Here is a 24,776-nt window from a genome sequence, read left to right on the forward strand (position 1 = left end):
TGGAAAAACGAAAAAAAAATATAAATGCCAAAAATCTGTAAATAGCAAAAGGCACAACCATAGGCTGAGATTACTTAAATCTATCAAGTTTGGTCTAAAAATATTGAACAGTTTCTGAGTTATGCTCCAGAAACAAAATGATTATGGACGGATGGACAGACGGACAGACGGACAGACGAGGCACTGACTATAACCCCCTGCATTACATGCCGGGGGCATAACAAGCAGAATATGACAACTAAAACGAGTCCTTGGCAGCCAGCTTTAGTTCCCAGCTGGTTTATTTATTTCTGATGATAATTACCATCAAGTGACAACCATGTATAGTTAAAACATAATATGATGTTTATAGTAGACTAATATAGTTATTTCAGTTATATAAATGTGTTTAAGGACATTCAGAAATGATGAAGGTCTTGGACATCTTGGGGATAGGGACAGGTATGGTGCTGAAAATCCTGAATTAATCAAAACAGTCTGGGTTTCATATCAACAATGATATTGCATAAGTTGTTTACGTAAATTGTGTTTTTGTAGCAAATCGGGGTTCCTAAGACCATTTGGTGGCCCAGAATATTCCAGTGCCCTTGACTATTCCAGTGCCTTAGTCTAATTGCTTGCCCTAGACTATTCCTGTGCCTTAGACTATTGGGTTCCCCAGACTATTCCTGTGCCTTAGACTATTGGGTTCTCCAGACTATTCCAGCGCCTTCGATCATTAGGGGTGCTCTAGACCATTGGGAGTGCTCTAGTTAATTGGAATGCCTGGGTTATTGGACTCTCCTAGACTACTGGGTGCCCTAGACGCTATCAGGTGGCCTAGACTACTGCGGGTGCCCTTGACTATTACTGTACCCCAGACTACTGAAGTGTCCCAGTTAGTGCTCTAGACTACTCAGATAACCATCCCCTCGGTAATAACTGAGTATACTCAAGGAATTATAATTACATGACATCACATGGTACTACAAGAGCTGCTTTCAATCATCAGCTCTTGAAGAATACACTGAAACTTCCCAACAGACATAAATAAACCAGGCTGTTTGGAGATCAGGTGTTCCCAGGGGTATTATACAAGGTTACAGGTTGGAAGTGTGGTGGTGTGGTATCATTACTATTTCATAGTAATTCCTCAACACATGCTCTTTATAATGTCTTACAATGGACTCTACTTTTAGATTTGTTATGACAATGAGATTGCATGTATTTATCAACACAGGTGGGTGAAGAGTCCCATCACCTTCATAATAATGAAATAGTTCGTGCCAGTGAAAGAGAAAACCCTTGGCAACATAAATGTCTCAAATGGATGCTCATTCTTTGAACCTGACTGTCAGTCACCCAAGAATATGACAAGATTCTCTCTATGACTACGTTGTACACAGTCATCTTGCTACTGGTATTGTCACCTCTGGAGCTGTAGACATCCAAGATCGCTGTAGTCTGGCGTGGATGTGAAATATTGTACATGTTTGGGTTCCATTTGGGTTCATTAAAAAACATCATTTGGGGGTTTGACCCAGCCTTGAGCATCTGAATAATGACATGGTGTCACCCAGAACAAACAGGCTTGGCAACATCAAAGGAGCATCAGCATACTCGGTCTGTGTAGTTGACTGTCAATGACCCAAGAGTATGAGACGTCTCTCCAAGGTCTCTCTGCAGGCTCCATGCAACAGGAGTCGTGTCAGTCCTCAGTAGAAGTTAGATACATACTGTACATGCCGTTCTGTTTAGGTTCACAGAAACAAACACCGACTTATTGTTGAGTTGGGTTGAGGAAGTCTTGTACAACATATCAGTCATGATGGGGCCAGTCTGTTTCATGTGGAAAACCCAAAGTAGTCAGGTCATGGACATTTATCACATTCTTGACCACAAGACTGGGTAAGGTAAGGTAAGGGAGGAACTGACACAAGAAGTTTTATTCCAGTTATATCCAAACTAGTCACCTTAATGTGAGGAGGTATGTCTTAAAGCCATCTTTGCAAAATTCTAGCAATATCACAGCAGAGGACCCCAGAAATAAGCTTACAAATTGTATTGTGTGCACATTGTACTGGAATTAACCCAGATCTTCAGTGTGATGGGCAAAGACTTGAACCACAAGCCTACCCAAGCTTAACATGAGTGGGAAAGCCCAAAGTGGTGCAGGTTTGAGGTAACAACTTTAGAGAAACCCCATGAGCATTTGTATGCTGCTGACCCAATAACATAATCAGTTGCAAATGAGATTCAAATTCAATAACATCATAGGATCTGGCAAGCCCAAGGGATGTAGTTCTGTGAAAGAAATTGCAGTACCTTAGAGGTAAGTAGTCTAGTAGTTAAGGTGTTCACTCGCCATATCCAAGATACAGGTTTGATTCCCCATATGAGCACAATGTGTCAAACCCATTTCTGGTGTCACCTGCTGTAATATTGCTCAAATACTGATGGTCTTGGATCTACTTCAGAGTCAGCAAATCAAGTTCTGATCAAATTGCCACCTGATGCATTTGCAAAGTTCAGCAGCAAATAGTTTAGGCTATACAGAAAGGGTGAACTGTGCTTCAACTAGTGACAACCTACTGGCTACCAACCGCCCAAAACAAAGTCTGTTGTTCAAATATCCTATAATTTAATCCATCTCATAGGGAGTAATTTAGAAAAACCATTGCTTTTGTGTTGCTTTATGCAACACTGAACAATATTCCAGCTGTATTGCATCGGTCTGTAAATATCTAAGTCTGAACCAGGTAATCCAGTGATCAGCATCTTGATAATGATCTATGTTATTGTGATACGAAAGAAACTAAAAGGCATTTAAAAAAACATGACAGATTGCACACTAAAGATAGTCCATTCTTTAGGGAACAGAAATAGAACATATTCCCCATCCTTTAAATGAGACATGTCTAGTAATACTAAAATTCCGGTTAAAATTCCAGTAAAACCATACACCATGTCAAAGAAAGGCTGTGACTGGCAAACCATAGAACACATTATCCCTCACGACACCCATAACACAGAATCCGTGTCAAGATGCATACTTCATCAGTTACGGCAGATTCATGCAGCCATGTTTGAAAGCAAGTGAATTTTTTTCTGGTTAGGGTTAGGGTTAAGGTAAGGTTTAGTTGGTATCTGGTATTCTGTAGGTGTACCCAGCAGTGTATAGAAAGCTCTGACTTATGACCTTACTTTTCAGACATCATTTGTATAAGCTGTGGTGCATGTGTCTCAGACAGAAGAAAATCACTAACAACAACTGTAAACCATAAAATAAATAATGTATTTGTTTAAAAAATTTGCTTGTTGGACATAGTTTATCAGATGTTTTTAAAAATTAGTGTCATCATTCTCTTCTTTTCATAAACACAAGAAGCAGTGACTGAAATCTCCAACCAAAATTCCATTACCAAAGTCCCTCAATTCCAACTCCCGAAATATATTAAATGGTCAGTAAATAAGAGAGAGTAAGTTTTACATTTTCGAGCCCCCTTTACTGATACTTCAGGAATATCAGAGAAGACATTAGAAACTGGAATTACAAACTGTGCTCATCAGGAACCATACCTATACCTTTGGCATGACAAGCGATTACAGCTCTGACTTATCATCTCACTGATTGTGTACTTCTAGACATAATTTGTGTAAGCTGTAGCGCTTGTGTTTCAAACATGACAGTGTAGACAGACGAGAATCAGGTGTAACATGTTGAAAAGAGCTACCAACAGCTGATGCTCTTCAAAACACATCAGTAGACTGAGATAATTGGAAAGATTTTTTAAACGATTCCAGTGATGTGTTTCTATCTTTTTATCTGATCACATGATATACTGAGTCAATATAATACGGTTGAAGCACTGAAAAATTTGGAAAAAATTCATGTCTTCATTTCAATGTCATTGTGCTCAAATTCTAAAAAATGGCAGACCATCTTGTTATCCATCGTTTAGCGATAAAACACATGGAACTGGGAACATCATCCCCTTAATGAGATGTGGTGAAATGGCACTGAAAGATTATTGCATTTACATAGAGCATGGTGAGTGTTTGCTTGTCCTACCTACGAGTAATGCTTGTTATATTTTCCTCGTCACCTGAGATACTATGTCTGGTATGACATGTATACCTGCTCAGAGACAACATATCCTGATCAGACAAGGCCTTGTTTAACACGCTAATGTTGAGAGACAGGCAGAGTATCGAAAAGTTCAATTTTTAATGGTCCTTGTTTGATTCCAAATGCCAAGAGTCAAAACAGCAAAGAATAGCAAAGAGTACCATTTTTTATTGCATAAATGCTTGGTTGTCCAAACTGTGATTGAGGCAGGGCGAAAAGTAACATATTTTATTGTATAAATGATTTTTTGTCCAAAATGAGATCCAGGCAGGGCAACAAGAGGTAACATATATATTTTCCATAAGTCTTTCTCTAAAATGCTGACAGCCAGGCAGCTTAGCAACAAGTAACATGTTTAATGTGTAAGTCCTTGTTTGACCTAATGTTGACTCCCTGCCGGTTAACAAACAGTACCATCTAATAGTGTGTAAGTGCTTGTTAGACTCGTAATGCTGAGAGCCAGGCAGTAACAAGAAGTAACAACCTATTAATATATTTTGGTAAAACGTGGCCAGGGATTGAGGCAAAGGAAAGATAATCAAATGGTTTACATCCAATCCAATCTATAATTGGACATACTAGTTTATAAAGGATGATGTATACACAAACACATTTGTTGGTTGGTTGTTTGGGTGGTTGTTTAACGCCTCTCTCAGCAATATTATAGCCTTATTGCAGCAGTCTATAAATAATCGAGTCTGGACCAATGGTCAACAGCATAAGCATCAGTCTACACAACTGGGATACGATGACGTGCCTTTCAAGTCAGAGAGCCTGACCATCCCATCCTGTTAGTCACAAGCATGGGTCACTGGCGACCAATCCCAGACCTTCCCAGGAAAAAACACATTTGTACTCAGCCACCAACTTCAAGTGATCATCAATGCCAGTCCATCATTCTACTTCCACCATCTCATACACTGATACAGAAGCTAATGGTGTGAAGCATGCAATATTGCACATCTTCTACATTTATCACTGGTTCTCTCTGCCTGGCTCTAATGATCAAGCAATCTAAAAAACAACCAATATATCATCATCAACTGAACATTTGAACGTCAAGAACAGGGACATGTTGCAATGATTAATACATACAGGTCACCAAACCAAATCTGTGGTCCCACATCAGACACATAAATATGATAAATGGCTCTGACCCTAATTACTGTCAGTTGTGATGTTTACCATCTTCCATGCGTCTCATACTGTCAGATTTGAAGAACTGATGTTGTCTGCTGCTCATGACTATTTAGAAGGGAAAGGATGATAGAAACGACCATGTGCCAACATAACTGCCATTGAGCCCAAATATAGCAATAAATCTCATTCAAATATGAATCCATTGGTATGAAAGATGTTCCATCATTCCTCAGACTTAAGCGGCAATGTCATTTCAATCTCCGGACATCCTTAGGTAATTTGTGATATGGTTACAGATATTCACCATCCAAAAGGATGGGCTGATGGACACATAAAGATATCTGTGTAACTCGTGTTTTCAATTAAAGGAAATGTACAAAATATTTTATGTTTAAGGTTAAGAGATTTCAAACACCAAATTGCAATATACTTAAATCTCTCAAAAACACCATCTGTGAACCATAACATATAAAATGCAAATTTATGATAATTCTAAGCTACAAACTGTTTGCTGTACATGGCTAGAAGCATTATTCATTTGCCTAGAAGCAGTGACTCAAACTTAAAACCATTAATCCATCTCCAAAATCCCAACTCCCTAAATTTGTTCAATGGTCAGTCTGTAAGAGATAGTAATTATTTATATTGCTTTAGGCCCCTTTCAGCTAAACTCCTGAAATATCACAGCAGCGCGTCACTGGAAAGTGCTTTTACACACTATGTCCATGAGGAATCAAACCTGTCCCTTTGGCATAATGAGTGAACACTTCAACCGCAAGACTACCTCCCATAACTAGGTCAACCATAAAAATCCATCTTAGATTTGATCTTTAGTAACCCATGCCGGATGTAAAAGGTGACTAACGAGACCTGATCAGAACTGTTGACTTGGTTAACACATGTCATCATATCCCAATACATTGGTAGATCAGTGCTAATGATGCTGACCACTGGCTTGTCCGGTCTAGATTGGATTACTAACAGTATGCTGCCATATAGCTGGAATGTTGATGAGTACGACATTTAACAACAAACAAACAAGCAAACATCCCCAGGCAGCTTGAACTTGATCTGCACATCATGCAACTTTACCCAAAATGCTCAAGAATCCTCAGATAACATCATAAAATAGGATGTTGGCCATACAGAGATACACAGGACTGCATGTAAAGAGAAAAGCAGAACTTAATATGTACATAAAATGCTAAAACCTCTATTCACAAATAGTTATGCAAATACCATCATACTATTGCTACTGACAATGCTAACCAATTGTGATACGATTTTCTCAGCATCTCACATCACGTCAACCTTGGAAAGTCAAAGCATTTGTTGATGAAACCTGCATGTGCCCCTGGAAGTAAACAGACTAAGAGAACAAAGAGAATTCATCGCTGCAGATAAACAGCGATTATTGTGAAAATATCATTATATGGGTGTATATTGACATGCCATGCTGAGTGCCTGAACACTGTTTGTATTATACGCCAGGACCTCTGAAGATCAGGGTTAGAATCGATCTTCAGTAACCCATGCTTGTCGTAAGAGGTAACTAACGGGATCGGATGGTCAGGTTCGTTGACTTGGTTGACACATGTCATCATATCCCAGTTGCGGACATCAGTGGCTGTTGATCACTGGATTCTCTGGTCCAGACCATGACAACATAGCTGGAATATTGATGAAAGAGGTGTAAAGCTAATCTCACTCACTCACTTACTGGTTATTATCTCTGAGTTTCAGCACTAGTTATTGTGCTGAAACCCACAAGGTAGATCCATGAAGATCCAGGTTAGAACTGGTCTTCAGCAGCCCTTGGGGGCAACAAGTAAGATGGGGTGGTTGGGCTAACTTAAGTTTACACATGTCATTGTGTGTATGCTCATGATGTCAATCACTGGATTGTCTGGTGCCGACTTGATTGTTTGCAGCTGGCCATGGTAGAGCTGGATGAACATCTGTGACAGAGGTTATCACTAGACTGGCCCATGTGTGCCACCAAGGTAATCAGAAAACTGGGCCACTAAAGTAAAATCAAAAGAATGAAACACCTGTGACCTCAAGGTATTTAAAGGAATGAGGCTCCTGAGCCATGGGATAATCAGAATGGGCCATCTAGTTCTCCAAGGTAATCACAAGATCCTAGCATCTATGCCAATCAAGTAATCACAAAACTTGGGCACCTGCACCCATGAAGTATTCACAAAACTTGGGCACCTGAGCCCCATAGGTAACCACAAGACTGAGGCACCTGTGCCCATGAGGTATTCACAAAACTTGGGCACCTGAGCCCCCTGGGTAACCGCAAGACTGAGGCACCTGTGCCCATGAAGTATTTACAAAACTTGGGCAACTGAGCCCCCTGGGTAACCGCAAGACTGAGGCACCTGTGCCCATGAAGTATTTACAAAACTTGGGCACCTGAGCCCCCTGGGTAACCGCAAGACTGAGGCACCTGTGCCCATGAAGTATTTACAAAACTTGGGCACCTGAGCCCCCTGGGTAACCGCAAGACTGAGGCACCTGTGCCCATGAAGTATTTACAAAACTTGGGCAACTGAGCCCCCTGGGTAACCGCAAGACTGAGGCACCTGTGCCCATGAAGTATTTACAAAACTTGGGCACCTGAGCCCCCTGGGTAACCGCAAGACTGAGGCACCTGTGCCCATGAAGTATTTACAAAACTTGGGCACCTGAGCCCCCTGGGTAACCGCAAGACTGAGGCACCTGTGCCCATGAAGTATTTACAAAACTTGGGCACCTGAGCCCCCTGGGTAACTGCAAGACTGAGGCACCTGTGCCCATGAAGTATTTACAAAACTTGGGCACCTGAGCCCCCTGGGTAACCGCAAGACTGAGGCACCTGTGCCCATGAAGTATTTACAAAACTTGGGCACCTGAGCCCCCTGGGTAACCGCAAGACTGAGGCACCTGCACCCATGAAGTATTTACAAAACTTGGGCACCTGAGCCCCCTGGGTAACCGCAAGACTGAGGCACCTGTGCCCATGAAGTATTTACAAAACTTGGGCACCTGAGCCCCCTGGGTAACCGCAAGACTGAGGCACCTGTGCCCATGAAGTATTTACAAAACTTGGGCAACTGAGCCCCCTGGGTAACCGCAAGACTGAGGCACCTGTGCCCATGAAGTATTTACAAAACTTGGGCACCTGAGCCCCCTGGGTAACCGCAAGACTGAGGCACCTGTGCCCATGAAGTATTTACAAAACTTGGGCACCTGAGCCCCCTGGGTAACCGCAAGACTGAGGCACCTGTGCCCATGAGGTATTCACAAAACTTAGGTACCTGAGCCCCATAGATAATTAAAAGACTTTGGCACTTAGGCCCGTGAGGTAATCACAAGACTGGCCAACCTAGGTCATGCTTGCCTAAAATGTGGTTTAGAAGGACACACAAACTTCTGATATTTGTAAGAGCCTTCTAATATAGAAAAAGTTGGTAGAATTTTTCGATCTGGATAACAATAAGTCATCATGGTCTAAAGGTCTGATGCTCATGCTGTTGACCACAGGCTTGCCTGATCCAGACAGGTTTATGTAGCATTACTGGGATGTAACAGGTTTTGCCACATACTGGGAAAAACCCTTGCATAATGTTAGTAACTCTGGTGATTGGTTACACATGTTGTCGATCACATATCACAGAGCTTTTACCTCTCACACAGGAATGCACTGGCATCGTTACACAATGTATGACGTCATTTGCACTAACGACCACCCAACCGCTACTAGTGACTAGCACAAAAACAACCTGATGTGGAAACTGTCCCACTTAGCTTAACCTAGTCCTTGATAATGAAACTGCATATATAGCTGTAAGATATACAGTAACATACTGTTGTGTCCTATATTTAGTCCAATAGTAAAATCTGTGATGTCAATTTGGTTTCAATGAGAACATCAGAAGATTTGATAAATAAATGAGTAAAAAATTAAGATTATTCAAATTGATTATTTCAAAAACTCATTCAAATTAAAAACAACTATAGTTTTAATTTTCAATTTATGAGACCCATGGTATATTTGACATATATAGTATACTGATGAAAACAGCATGGCTGCACTATATGGATGATAAGATCAGGGAGAAGTATGTGGAATATAGAAATACGAGCACAGACAGGTGGCGCCACTTGGTGTGAGACAACAGGTGCTGCCATCTACATTCACACCATGTAATATAGTGCAGTGTGTTCCCTATAAGCAGTCACTTCATTAAAACACCAGCTGATGCAGACTCTCTTTGTAATTCAATTCTTCGTCACTCTGTCATGTAAATGACCATGAACACTAGAATACTACACGTTCGTGTTGATGACATCAGTGACATGGTACTCGGGCTGGCCAATAGAAACTGGTAGATTTGGTACAAAAAGTGAACTTATTTTTCTTGATAAGCAGGACATACTGAAAAACGTGTTTTATAAAAGTATAAGGAGTGGAGGGGTAGCCTTGTGGTAAAAGCCTTTGCTTGTCAAGCTCAATCCCTGGGTTTGATTTCCCACAAAGGTACAATGTGTGAAGCCAATTTCTGGTGTCCCGACTGTGATATTGCTGGAATATTGCTAAAAGCAGCATAATACCAAACTCATCCATTCACTTACTCACTCACTCACCCATTCACTCACTCACTCACCCATTCACTCACCCCTTCACTCTCTCACCATTCACTCACTCACTCATTCACTTACTCGCCCATTCACTCACTCACTCACTAATTCACTCACCCATTCACTCACCCCTTCACTCTCTCACCCAATCACTAACTCACTCACTCACCCATTCACTCACTCACTAATTCACTCACCCATTCACTCGCTCACTCACTCACTCACCCATTCAGTCATCTATTCACTCACTCACTCACTCACTAGAGCAAAATTGTCTGTCTGCTATAGTCAGACTTATATTATATTGATGCCTGACTTAAATTTACTGACCCTAGTTTAATGACAAAGGGCCAACATCTTTGTTAGTCCTCCCAGAACTAGGACACTCCCCTTGTCCCATGAACCAAGTTGACAACGTTGCTCTGCTGGTTCCAGGGGGTGAGCATGTGGTCCAATTCAAGACTAAGAAAGAGTCAACACCTTGGTTTGTGCAGCTTGTACAAGGAAGATATGGACCTCCACAGAAGTCATTCACAACTTGGCCACTCCCCTTGACCTGAACCAAGTTAACAGTTGTAGTTTTGACGCCATCTCATGCAAAACCCTCGATTTTGAAGTGAAAAGGGAGTCTCAACAGTTAACAGATCAGGCTCACAACGTTTCAGTACATCACCCTGAAAAATCAGATTACGTACGCTGGTGCCATCTGGTAACAGTCAGTTTACAGTCATAGTCCACTGCAGATGCTGGAACATCAGCACATATTACTTGGAATAAAAAACACAAAAAGTAATTAAGAGACAGATTACTGAGTGGGAAATGTGTCAGGGTTCAATACCCAAGTGGATCAAGTACACACGACAATCTCCATGTGAGGTCATGTCCAATGACGTGCCTATCAATGCTGTGGAACTGTCCAGTATTTTGCAGTAGATGTGGTGACTTTTACTTTACTTAACTACACATGGGTTTATTTGTGTCACAACACATGAAACCTGTACAATAGTCACTGGGTGACTGGATATATCCCATTAGAATGTGTACTATATATATCATTACAAAAAGTAGGGGATACTCCATTCTGTCAGAAATTTTTTGGGAGTTTACAACACTGTTATGTTTTTCCTTAATTTCTCTCCTCCTTGGCTTCATCATGTGCATTTTATCAATCTTGTAAATCCAATATCCCGTACTTTTCTTGAATAGGTATATCTCTGTGGTGATACTTACTAAAGAGTGAGTGAGTGAGTGAGTGAGCGAGCGAGTGAGTATGGTTTTACACTGCAATTTTCGAGCAAAATTCACTGCAACAGTTAAATCCAGAAATAGGCTTCACACATTGTACCCACATGGGATTCAAACTCTGGTCTCTGGTGTGACAAGTAAACACCGTAACCACAAGGCTACTTCATACCACCAAATAATTTTAAAAGCAAAAACCCAAACTTCATGTTTCTTTCATTAACCTCACAGATTCTCTCTATCATTAGCTTGAACACACCAACAATCAAAATAAATTTTCTGACTGGCAGAGGTCTAAATTCAAAACCACATCCTCGTGAGTGCATCCTGAGAAAATTGTAATTCGGTTCAGCACTGAAAATAAATAATCCAACAGCAAGGGAATTCCTCATGCAATAAGATGCTCCCTGTGGTGTATGAGTAAGCATACAACATGGAGGGTCAAGTATTCTTGACAACATGGCTTATTTCCGTCTGACACTTCATGCACGGTAAACATGACAGTATAAACCACAACAGAGTAATGAGTGAGTGAATATTGTTATATGACACTTTAAGCAATAATCTACATTTTCAAAGTTAGGGGGACACTAGAAATGGCTCCACATATTCCACCCATGTGGGGAATCGAACCTGGTCTTTGGCATAATGAACAAACACTTTAACCACCAAGCTACCCCACTTCATTGACCAACAGTCACGTACTCATATGTGAGAGTAGGACAACCCACAACCCAACAACAAAACAGAGATTCTGGATAATCCAGGAAGTGGATAATGGAGGTTGTTACTTACGAAGCATCGATGAAGTATATGATGAGAGATGCTATGCTCAGCAGGAACACAAGTCCGACCTGAAAACATGAAGCACAGTTTACAGGATCATCAAGAACTGTTCATTTTTAAGGCACATATCATGTGGCAAGGTAAGCATTATTTTCAGCTAAAATAAATACCCTTTTGTTCTCTGAAAATGGTCAAGTTCATGTCTACTGGGGCCCCTTCTGTAAAGGCAAAAATCAAAATGTTATATTTCTAAAGTTACTGTTTCCTGTTAGACGTTTAGACATTTGGTGAAATGAATGTCTCATAGGGGATCATAATGCTAACGCAGCAGTTTGCATGCATGTATGTATCTGACCGGACCAAATGCATGATGTGATAAACTGGGGATTCATATTCCATGCATACATATTATCCTTATTCATGTGATTCATTTAATCAGGGAATTCAATTAGTTATGAAAAAGATATGAATTATTTAGCGACTAAGATAATTCACTTGATCAGAAATTGACTGATGTATTTTATTGAGATAAACCATTAAGATAATCCACTTGGAGAGATAATTCTCTCAAGATCATTCATTGAGATAAATCATTGAGATAATCCACTTAAAGAGATAATTCTCTCAAGATCATTCATTGAGATAAACCACTGAGATAATCCACTTAAAGAGATAATTCTCTCAAGATCATTCATTGAGATAAACCACTGAGATAATCCACTTAAAGAGATAATTCTCTCAAGATCATTCATTGAGATAAACCACTGAGATAATCCACTTAAAGAGATAATTCTCTCAAGATCATTCATTGAGATAAACCACTGACATAATCCACTTAAAGAGATAATTCTCTCAAGATCATTCATTGAGATAAACCATTGAGATAATCTACTCAGAGAGATAATTCTCTCAAAATCATTCATTGAGATAAATCATTGAGATAATCAACTCAGGGGGGTAATTCTCTCATTGAGATAATCCACCCAAAGAGGTTATTCTCTCATGTCCATTCATTGAGATAATCCAGTCAAAGAGGTTATTCTCTACTGATCATTGAAATAATCCACTCAAAGAGAAAATTCTCTCAAGATCATTCGTTAAGATGATGTACTGAAGGGGGCAAGTGTATAATGATCAGTCATTGTAATAATCCACTCTTAGAGGCAATTCTCTCATGATCATTCATTGAGATAATCAACTTGGAGAGGTAATTCTCTCGTGTTCATGACACATGGAGATAATTTAAATGGGATAATTCACTTATATTTAATTTCCATTCTTAATCAGGTTGTATCAGAAATTTGATCAAATAAAACCAATCAACATGGATCCTTGCACATGGTATCAATCCCTGGTTTGTGAGGCCAGACTTTATTTCGACCATAAAGCTGGAATATTTCTGAGTATGGTGTTAAACAGTTTTCCAATGTAAATCTGCACTCCATCACTATCACAAATGATAACATTATTGTTGGCCTTCAATAAATTTGATTTCCAATTATGATTCTCTCAAACCAGTTAAAGCTCAATAACAGTAATAAACCTCATAACAAAATAGCATGATAACTTCTTAATGTAATCTCTCAGTACTGATCTATCTCTCTGCACTTGGCTGTAAGTATGATGAACAGTTCAAGACATGCACAATTATACAATAAATTCGGGAAAAGACTCATTAACTATCTAAACCACACATGTGCAATAGTTGACTGTAAACATGATAAAGAGCATTCTCATCAGAACATACCAATTACATATTCATCAAATATTTACAATCCACAAATACATAGAAAGATGAAAATCAATGTTCACAAACAAATAAAAATTCTTTGTTGTAAGGAAAATATATGCACTTGACATTTCAAAATAATAAAGATTGTTACTTACATGTTCATGGACATTATGACATTCTCAGAGGGAAAATCTGAACAATTCTTTCAATTAAATCTTTTTTAACCATTCAATGAGTGCTATCAGACTGAAAAAGACATTTCAGTAATTCATGCTGAATTTCTCAGAGAACTTTCCAAGAACTATAGTCTGTCTGAAGAAAGGACGTTATGTGACTCTGTATGCAGCTAGTCAGAGTTAGAAAGGGTTATTGATAAACATGAACTTCATTCTGTTACAAAACTTGGGATCAGACCTTGCTGAATTGGGAACATATGTTTCATTAATTGAAATAAAGCTGAAAAGGAGTCAGATTCATGGTAGTATGTAATGCTATTTGTGTGAAAACATCTCATATGTTTCATTCCATTCAAATGAAGCTGAATTAACAAGGATCCACCAGGCAACACCCAAAACTACTTGTGTGACAACATTTCTAATGTTTCATTTCAAATGAAGATTTAATTACAGAGTTTTACTATTTATTCAATCAAAATTAAGCTAAAGCATGTTTCAAGTGCTTGATGAAGGGTTTGCAGTATAAAATGTTCCAACAATAATGCAAAGAATTAGCTTCCTCCTAGATATCAAGAATATCCTATTAAAATATTATTTCCATTCCGACATTGCCTGGTGATGGCCACTCCCACTAGATGGTTGAGAAGTAGAAAAGCAAGGCTGTGATTAAGTCAGGTAAATATCCTTGTTAAAATGTAGATCCTAGACTTATGCTAAAGTGTCTGAATAGAAAAAAAATTGATAGAAACAAACAATTCCTTTTAAATCAAAAAGCAGCCCAGTGTGATGAAATATTTAGAACCCGCAAAATACAGACATGCAATGGCATTGCAGGGACAGCTAGGGAGAAGCAAATATAATGAAGCTTACTGGGACTATGAGACAGATTATGTATTTTCACACCATCACTGGGGCCATAAACAGACTTTCCTCGTAGGCTTGCATGTTTTACACAAATATACATCGGTTTGAGGAGAAAGTGGCAGGTAAAAGACTGTCATTAGGGATTGTGCAGTCATCACAACTATACATATTATATCCAGTGCTATCATTTTGGATAAGACACAAACTACCAAAGACAATTAAGAAAACATTAGGAAGGCAATATTCTCTTTCAGATGCAGGATGTGGACATTTGGTTCATCTGTTGGTAAGGGAGGTGGGGTAGCCTAGTAATTAAGGTGTTTCCTCATCACCTAGGGGATGGGTTTGATTCCCAAATGCCTGAAGCCCATTTCTGAGATCTTTGACTAGGATTTAAAAAATTTTTTTTTTAAAAGTGGCATAAAGCCTAACTCATTCACTCATTAATTGAATGTGGTGATTATTTTTAAAGGCAAGATGAAAGTGGAGATGAATAGTTGTCAAATAAGATTAGCGGTGAAAATGTTTTGCAGTCATAGTCTGTCCAATACTCTCACATATGGGTATATTACTTTTGGCCAAATCAGGGCTGACAAATATATTCTGTTTGTTTTATTGACTTTTTACCAATTTAATTAACACTGATTAAAAAACTATATTAAATAGATAAATAATCAAAATCATTATGATGATCAACTTAAGCTGCTTTTCCATCCGAACAGAATAACGTGTTGTTTGAAAAGTGTGAGGACCATTAAAAAAACCCACAAAACAAGGAAATAGTTAATTTTTTGGAAATCCTGTTTGTCTATATCAAGAATTTGGAGTAAAATAGATTTTGCTGCTGACATTGATTGCCTGGCCAAATGAACAGTGCAAAAGGTTAACGCCAAATTAACATCTTCAAGCTGAGCTAATTATGTGCTGCAAACAATGGCAACACAATCAATCATACATAAATATATGTCATCAGTGAGCAAAACAATGAACATTATTATTCATATTTTTTTAATCTTTCACTGCAGCAACTCTACTTAGTATAGACATATTTGATGAACCAATCACTGTCGTAATCACTGTCAGGAATACACCAACTTAAAGTTAACCAAGATTGATTGTACAATCTCATGGGTATGCATTCCTGGTAAACTAATTTCATGTATGGAAAAAAATATTTAAAAAACAAGGGTTGCTATTGACACATGTAACACTGACGTATTTATTGTGTGTGTTTTAAATCTACATTAACAAATATATAACAGTTATTTCAGGAAGATTTGATAATAAATTTGAATAATTGAAAATTGCAGACACTGCCTGTATTTCCAAATGCCACTAGTTAGGAAAATAGTATATGTACCATGTATCCACACACACCATGGATGAACCATGCATGTACTACATCTGAACCCAGTATGTACTACATACATTCCATTCCTGTTTGAACAGTGCTTGTACAGTTTGTACATTGCTCAATCACTTTAAATTACATTGTATTTTCATGGAAATGAGAAAGAATTGTGAAACATTTAATTGCCTGTCCGAAACACGGATCTGTCAACTCACGGATCGTAAAGATCACATAAAACACATATAGACAGCCTTACATCATACTTGATTTCAAAATTAATTCAAGGCAGAACTATGCCAGGGTCATAAATGAATCAATTTAATCCAACTGACTTGATTTAAAAGACATGGTTAACACTGAGCTCAGCTCTATGTTGAAATGTTACAACACAATGTCATAAAATCTCTACCTTTAAAATCCATAACAATAATCTTATTTTAATTAAAGGCTTTCCATATTCATCCTAAAAAATGCATGTGGTGGAAATAAAACTATACTTGTAACATAAGGTTCGATAAGACTGACAGTTTGGGTGAAATTAATTGAAATAAAAATCTCTTCATTTTCAGCCAATATCACAGGAAGTTGCTAACCAATTTGTAAAAGGCAAATACATTTCAATAAACACTCATACTATATATACTTTGTTCAACATTTAAGAAATTTTGAGTTCAGAGATGTGGTCACCATGAAGTATATTCTGAAACACCTATAACTTGAAATAAGCATGTTTTGTGTCTTTCATGCAATCAGGTTTCATTTATCCACAGAGTGAGTGAGTAAGGTTTTAAGTTGCTTTTAGCAATATTCTAGCAATATCATGATAGGAGGCACCAGATATGGACTTCTGAATACCCATTTGGGGATCTGAAGCAAAGCCTTTGACGTCATAAATGAACAAACAAGGTTACCCCACAGCCCTATCTATCTTCAAAAGAGAGGTTGAGAAGCCTAGAGGTTAAAGTGTTTTCTTATCACTACAATAGACTGGGTTCAATTCCCACATGGGTACAGTGCACAGAGACCATTTCTTGTGTCTCTTGCTGTTGCTTGAATATTGCTAAACACACCTCAAGAGGCAAGTTATTCACACCCAACATCTTTGAGAGTCTGTATATTTGTCAAAATCAAAGACTTGTCTTTCACCACTAAGGAAAAGCAGGTACACGAATGCAGTGAAACTGGGCTTGTACTGGAATGCAAACAGAGCACCTGCTTCAACATTTGATCACAATGACGCCTTCTGCTACACATACAGTCACACACACTTTGATGAGACAAGCCTGTATAAATATCAATTTGAATGCCCATATTGTGAGAAGTACTTCATCTAGGTCCTGATTAGCACTGAATCAGAAATCAATAAGTGCAGAGTGTGTTGTTACATAACAAATCAGCTGCATGCTAGACAACATGGACAAACAACGCCAATTGTCCACCACGTCGGGATCATGTTCGACAGGGAGAACAATTAACAAGAGCAAGAAACCTGAATCTGGAAATGCGGACAAACATTTTGTGATTAACATATTTAGCTCATATTTCTAAGTGGGGTGTTATTGATTCTCTTTTTTCTCTATATAAATATAGAAAGAATAAATGAATGAATGAATGAATGAATGAATGAATGAATGAATGAATGAATGAATGAATTTGCCTTTATTCTTGGTACCCACAGGCGAACCCAAAGAGGGGGTGCAAGGGTGCGCACTCTCCCCACCATTTTGTCCTGAAAGTTTATTAAATGGCCAATGAAAAAAAGGTGAAAAAAGTGTGCGCTAACTCTTTCTTAAGAGTGTGCACCACCTGCATGTAGTTCCTGGACATGGCAACTTTTTTCATCCCAAAACGTTTAAAGACTCAGATTCTCAAATATATCTTTATTTCTATTTTGACTAACCAAAGCCAAATCATCCTGAAAATTTTCAAGCCATAGATTAAAATAACTGGAACCTTGTTCTCCCTATTAACATTACTGAGAATTCTGGGGTCAAAGTAGTCTGTCATACAGACACTGAAAGAAATATATCTAAGAAAGCCCATGCAAGTCTAGAAAGTGTTGCAAGTCTAGAATTCCACAGTTTCAGATTTATTTAATTTCCAGTCTAAGTAAACTTAGTCTCAGTGTATTTCATTACACTTCAACACTGAGTCTAACAAAATCTAGTAGAGGGTCGCGTCAGGTAACCTTCGAGCGACCAGTGACCGTCCAATCAAACACGAGATGGTTAAACTGATGTAACCAATCAGACAACAGCTACTATTTAGGGATCGGAGGGGCTTTCAAAATATTCAGGTCACTGACACAGATCTCTCCACAAACAGAAATCTGCATATAACACAGTCTGTTCAAGTCAAGCTACATATGATGGACAACAATTATCCTTAAAGAAGCTGCTGTCCAGAAAAATTGCAAATCTTCAAATTCCTAAAGCTTATCAATTATTTCCTGCCACAACCACAAACACAGAAAGGGTGGTTGTTATTTAAAGTGAGTATGCTTTTATGCTACTTTTAGCAAAATTCCAGCAATATCACAGCAGGAGACACCAGACATGGGTTCCACACATTGTGCCCATGTGGGGAATCGAACCCGTCCTTGGTGTGACAAACCAACGCTTCAACCACAAGGCTAACCAACCACCACTTATCAATAGAGATAGTGAGTATGGTTGTGGGATAGTGATTATGGTTGTGGGATAGTGATTATGGTTGTGGGATTGTGATTGCCTTTAGCAATATTCTAGTAATATTTAGACAGTTGACACCAGTACTTCATATATATACTGGCTTCATACATTGTATCCATACAGGGAATCGAACCTAACTAAGAGCCCACCACCCCTCAAGGGTAAAGACATTGGGTCGACTCCCCGCAGGGGTATGATGTGTGAAGCCCATTTCTGACATCACCCCGTTGTAATAATGCTAGAATATTGCTAAAAGTGGCTTGAAACTAACCTCACTCACTCAGACACTCAAATATACAATCAATAGTAAGTCAAGTCCCAGTGGAACATGAGATGATTGTTTGATGACAGTTGTCATGCTAATATTACTTCATGGATGACTGTGGCATGAGATGGTGGAGTTTGTGTCATCATGGGCGTTGATGTAAGCATTGGTTACCATCATTATTCCGATGTGTTCAGCCACTATCTTATCTTGTCAAGGCTTGATTAATGTCAGGTTGACATGATATGCAACATGGGCCTCATTGGGGAGTTTTGTTTTATTTTTTGTTCTAATACCCATAAAGTTTATTCCCCTGTTTCTAGGAGATCCCACGCAGACAGTTTGTTAATAAAATTAATAATTGGAATATGTCAATAATTTGATTCAGGAAATATTTACCAGTATATGTGATGAGGTGGAGAAATACATAATATCACTGTCTAGATAGCCATTTCATAAACGACCATGGGTGTACTCAATACATGCATGTTGCATGAACTTGCTTAAAGGACTCTTTAAACGACGTTTTGTTATGTCCTAAACTGGTGATGGATGTAGGTACACATGAATAAAGGTGCCCAGACAGTAAATGTTTGATGTTGTCACTATGGCTACGAACTAAGTGACTGCAATCAATTCACAAGAAACTCACATGGTGGACATCTAAGCAAACAGCCACTGTGACTAGGGAGTTCTTGAAGAAAAACCTCCTGTATTATGCAGGCATCTTTTGTTTGTATACATCCTGTACTTGACTTCATGGATTTCCTGATCCCTGACGGTCACAACTTTAGACATGTCATTGGATGGTACCCTGTGAGTGAGTGAGTGAGTGAGTGAGTGAGTGAGTGAGTGAGTGAGTGAGTGAGTACAAGGGTGATGATTGGATGGACGGTTGGTTGGTTGGTTGGTTGATGAGTTAGTTTTACATTATTCCTGCAATATCATGGTGGGGACACCAGAAATGGGCTTCACTGAATACATACTTGTGGTAGTCATCCAATGTGAATGGACACCATCATTAGGTGACTGAGGTTGGGAATCAAACCTGAGCCTCTGTTGTGAGGGAAAACTGCCTCAGCTATCCCACTGCCCCATCAACAGTAGTACTACCAACAGTAAAAGTAGTAGCAGTATTAGTGATAATGCTGACTGATGTTTTCTATAATGTAAAAAATAATTGCTTGTCTGTATACACAATCCTGCGTTTGATCAATGTAGATTAACATAAGTAAACTAGACAAGCAGATAATAAACATAGCTATTCCTGAGTGACTGAGTGGGTTCGGTTTTAAACCATTTTTGGAACTATTCCTGCAATAACACAGCTGTGGATGTCTGAGATGGGCATCACACATCATACACATGCCAGGAATTGAACCCCGACCTTTGTCATGACAAGCAAACACTTTAATCACTAGCCTACCTCTACAGTTCCCAAGACTGACCAAGTATGGTTTTACACTGCATTTAGCAATATTCCAGCAAGATAATCGTAAGGGGACACAAAAGTCCTTCTACAAATTGTACCCATGGAGGGGGGAGAATCGAACCCAGGCCTTTAGTGTGACAAGCAAATGTGCTATCCACAACGCTACCTTACCACCCCTAAATTACTAAGCTCTAATGGCAGGAACCTCATCTCAAGTTGGAATAAGCTAATGATTGTGTAGGAATTGTTAGGAACTTGAAGCTGAATAAGATCATAACACGTTTAGAAAGTGCCCTTGTCATATTTGTGGAGTGATAGGCTCCATGATTAGATCGGTATTACTTGCGGGTTGTATGGTGGCCATTCCATGCAGGAATACCCAGACTGAGGCTCTGGTGGACTGTGTGCTGCCTCACACTGCACTCTATGTAAACAATGTAATCCTCACGTAATCACTTCCGCTCAACACTGACTTCATAAAAAAACTAAGATCTTCATGATTAACTACTTGTTTTTCATATTTACTGTACTTTGGTTGCCTGTGGTACCGTTAATACCCTAGAAGAGAAATTTCTGATTATGAATCCAGACATGGTTAAAGGCTCGTGGTGCCAATAGTTACAGAACACAAAATACGAACATTAAAAACTAATTTGAATTAGTTTTATGCTGAATTTATTACCATCTGCAGTTTCAGCACCATATGTATAGCTACTGAAAGAAAGAATGACGTTATGTTTAAACTCAAAACTTCTACTGAACTGGAGCTTGGTATATAAATAAGACCAAATCAAAGTTGCTAATGTAGTCCTGTAAACAGTCATCCAATCAGGTTTTGGGAATGACTGAAAAATGATATATGCATTCTGTGGAAAAGTCAGATATACTTCAGTATGTTAATAGTAAGTCAACCTTTCAGAAATGGTTAATACTTTACATGTAAAGCCTGAACATGAGTGAGAGTTTATAAATCCACTAAACTCCATATAATGCCTATTAACCTCCATTTGTCAGCTGGAAACTTAGATTCAATCGATGAGACTTAACATACCAATTTCAGAAAAGGTTTAGCTGTCTGAATGTAGCAAACCAGTGGCCTTGAAGGCAATGCTGTATGTGAACTGTTCCATGGTACTGTTTTCCTCACTACATTATAGATCACTGGGAAGGACTTTCACCAATTTGGGTTCCTAAACAACACTGTGGCTTCTTTACAGCTGAATTTCACGGTAAGATCACTCAGGTAGAAACTGGTAGAAACTGGCAGCAACTGGCAGAAACTGCTAACATCCACTGAATGGAGTTTGAGGTGGAGGAGGCTGTGTGAGTCTAAATAAGAGACTGGAATTTGAGGAGATTGAGGAGACAAACTGAAAGAGATGGGGAGACTGAGGAAAACAATCTAATGTGGAAGAAACATGAGGAGTCTAAGGAAACTGAAGTGTGAGGAGATGAAGAGGCCAAATTGAGAGTGTGGGGTCTGAGGAGACAAATGAGAGGAGATGAATGACAGACTGTAGTCAAGGAGACTGTGGAGTACCTGGTGACAAATCTGAGGAGAAACTATTTGGATTCCAAGAATGCCTAAGTTTGAGGGACTTGTCCAGACAAGGAAAACTCATTGGGATGACACAGGCGTGTTGGTGGAAGGGACATGTACATGTACATACGCTCAGCTGGCAAAAAATGTTAATATTTTGACCTGTTTAAAGGATTCATTCAGGTATTGTAACTGCAACCGTGTTTCCAGAATAGTTTAACCTGCCTGAAGAACACCATTTATTAACCAACAGTCTGAAAGAGCTCATTCCATTCTCAACAATAAATAACAGTACATAGTTTTCAGGTCATGAAGACCTCCAGACAAATAAGAGGCATCTAGTGCCATGGCCTGAATGTCTGGCATAAGTCTAACGTTGATGCTTCTGATATCATATCTTATCGTGACATGTGACACTATCAGAAATAAACTCTGAGTGCCAAAATTTTTATTTAAAACCCCAAAATTTCTGCTATAAACTCAAGCATGCCATGCAATAAACACACTTTGGTTGTTGGCAAAAGACAGACCCAATCTCAATTCTAAAGATCATTACACGATCTTACAGCCTTTAAACAGTGAAGGTCACGGGGTAGAATAGGCCTTCAGCAACCCATGCTTGCCATAAAAGGTGACTGTGCTTGTCGTAAGAGGCGACTATTGGGATTGGGTGGTCAGGCTCGCTGTCTTGGTTGACACATGTCATCGGTTCCCCAATGTGGAGACTGAAGCTAATGGTGTTGGTCACTGACTCGATTATTTACAGACTGCCACCATATGGCTGGAATATTGCTGAATAGGTCATGTGCTTCACCAGCCATTACGTTGTTTAGTACTTCCGATGACAAACTGTTTTATACCTTTTCCAATGGTCTTATGCTTGTCAGTTGACAGTAAGGCTTGTTGACTTGCTTGACATGTCATAGTATCCCATTAGCTAGACCAATGCTCAAGATGTTGATCACTGGATTGTCTGGTCCAGCTTTGATTAAATACAGACTGCTGCCATATAACTGGAATTTTGCTGAGTGCAGTCATTAAAACTAAGCCTCACTCACCCCAAAGGCTATAGCATCTGGTATATTACTCCACAAAAAGTTAACCAGTTGAAAGTTCATGACAACTCTGTTGCTATTCAAAACAAAATCACATCTTAGTAAAACAGATTGTGATAACAGAATCTGAGCTCTTGTCTTGTACATGTTCACAGTTGTCTGGGCTAGAATAGAAAATCTCAACCAATTTGCTATAAATGATTATTTTGATTTGAAATCAAATTACTCCTCTGTTATGAAACTCTGACAGTGTTAATGGTAGTGTCTAAAATAGCTGCTGAAATGTTTTCACAGCTCAGAAGGCGAGATATATCATGATCGGCAGAATGTAAAAGGGCAGGTGACAACAACTTGTGCAGAACATATTCCCGCCATCATCAATACATTCCATGTGGGCAAACAGACAACAGATGACGTCATGGTAATTGTGTTCACATCAGCACCAGCCCAACTTCTGACATTTCTTTAGAAAAACACTTTAAAGGTTACAAGCATTCAAGAGTTTCAAAATAGCCAGTGAGATGTTATCTGATTGAGCAGCCATGAAACTGAATTGTTGTCATGGTGTAAATTGTAGAAGCTATCCATGTTTGCTTGAAAGATGATAGGCATTCATTTATAATGGCTCCATGTCAGCTTACACCTTTTAGGCATCCAACTGAACATTTTTGCTTACATTAGAACCATTTCAGTGGCCTGCAGTCATTTCATGGAACCTATAATTTGTTTGTTTTTGAACACAGTACTCAACAAATTTTTCAGTTTTGTGATAGATATATGTAAATATACTGGACAAAAATAGTTAGGGATAAATGTAAATTTTGAAATTATGAATAATGATCTATCTATTCATTGACATTATTTTCTTCAGGTTCAGTATAATTGAGTGACCAGACAAACCTGTAACTGACCAGAGGCAGAAAGAGTTTTTTGAGAAAGAGGGTGCACACACTTCCGTTTTCAACGGTCATTTAGTAAAAGAGCTCTCTCTCTCTCTGTGTGGCTGTGTGTGTGGCTGTGTGTGTGGCTGTGAGTGAGTGAGCGTGCGTGCGTGGCGTGCGTGGCGTGCGTGGCGTGCGTGCGTGCGTGCGTGGCGTGCGTGGCGTGCGTGGCGTGCATGCATGCGTCCAGCCCTGCAATGCTCTTCTGGATTCGTCTCTGCTGACATGACATGATCCAGTGATTGACATCATGAACACTGACCTATTCAAATGGGATTCTGCATAAAGGAAGTGAGCTTGCCACAGTCTTGTTTTAATCTCTTATGACAAGCATGGGTTGGTGTTGACCAGTTCTAACCTTAATCTTCATGGGATATCTCAACAGTCTCACCAAAACTAAAACAAATCTTACCAAGGTATAACCCTGTCAACAGAAGACTGAGAAGGCACGTATCTTCTGAGAATTTCAATATCACGTCAGGGGATGCTAGAAATGGACTTCAGACATTGTATCTATGTGGGGAATCAAACCTGGGCCTTCAGCATGATGAGTGAATGCTTTAACCACTAGGCCACCACACTACCCAGTAATACAACTGTAAGAACAGCTGGTCATGACATTTAAATATGGGTATTCTTGGTTGAAGTGGTGTTGCAGGCACATAGGTGTAATATGTATAACTTAACCTGAAACTGCACACATGAGTCAGAATTGGTTGAAAATAAACTGCATGATTAATACATATTGCTCATGTCTTAGTCCTCTTGTGTAAATACAGATCAGTCACAGTGATTCCAGAGTCTACTTTTGGAATGGGGAGCTCA

General features: G+C 39.1%; 1 protein-coding gene across 7 annotated transcripts in view; it reads right to left on the bottom strand.

Annotated features, from left to right (window-relative positions):
* The window catches only part of LOC137283455 (calcium-activated potassium channel slowpoke-like), a 139,685-nt gene that overhangs the window by 76,877 nt on the left and 38,032 nt on the right, over positions 1-24,776 (bottom strand). For all 7 annotated transcript variants that reach the window (XM_067814960.1, XM_067814959.1, XM_067814956.1 and 4 more), the window contains exon 3: positions 11,915-11,973. In XM_067814960.1, the coding sequence (XP_067671061.1) occupies positions 11,915-11,973 (59 nt within the window). The remainder of the gene's footprint in view (positions 1-11,914; positions 11,974-24,776) is intronic.

This window comes from Haliotis asinina, chromosome 5, assembly GCF_037392515.1.
Source record: "Haliotis asinina isolate JCU_RB_2024 chromosome 5, JCU_Hal_asi_v2, whole genome shotgun sequence".
NCBI lineage: Eukaryota > Metazoa > Mollusca > Gastropoda > Lepetellida > Haliotidae > Haliotis > Haliotis asinina.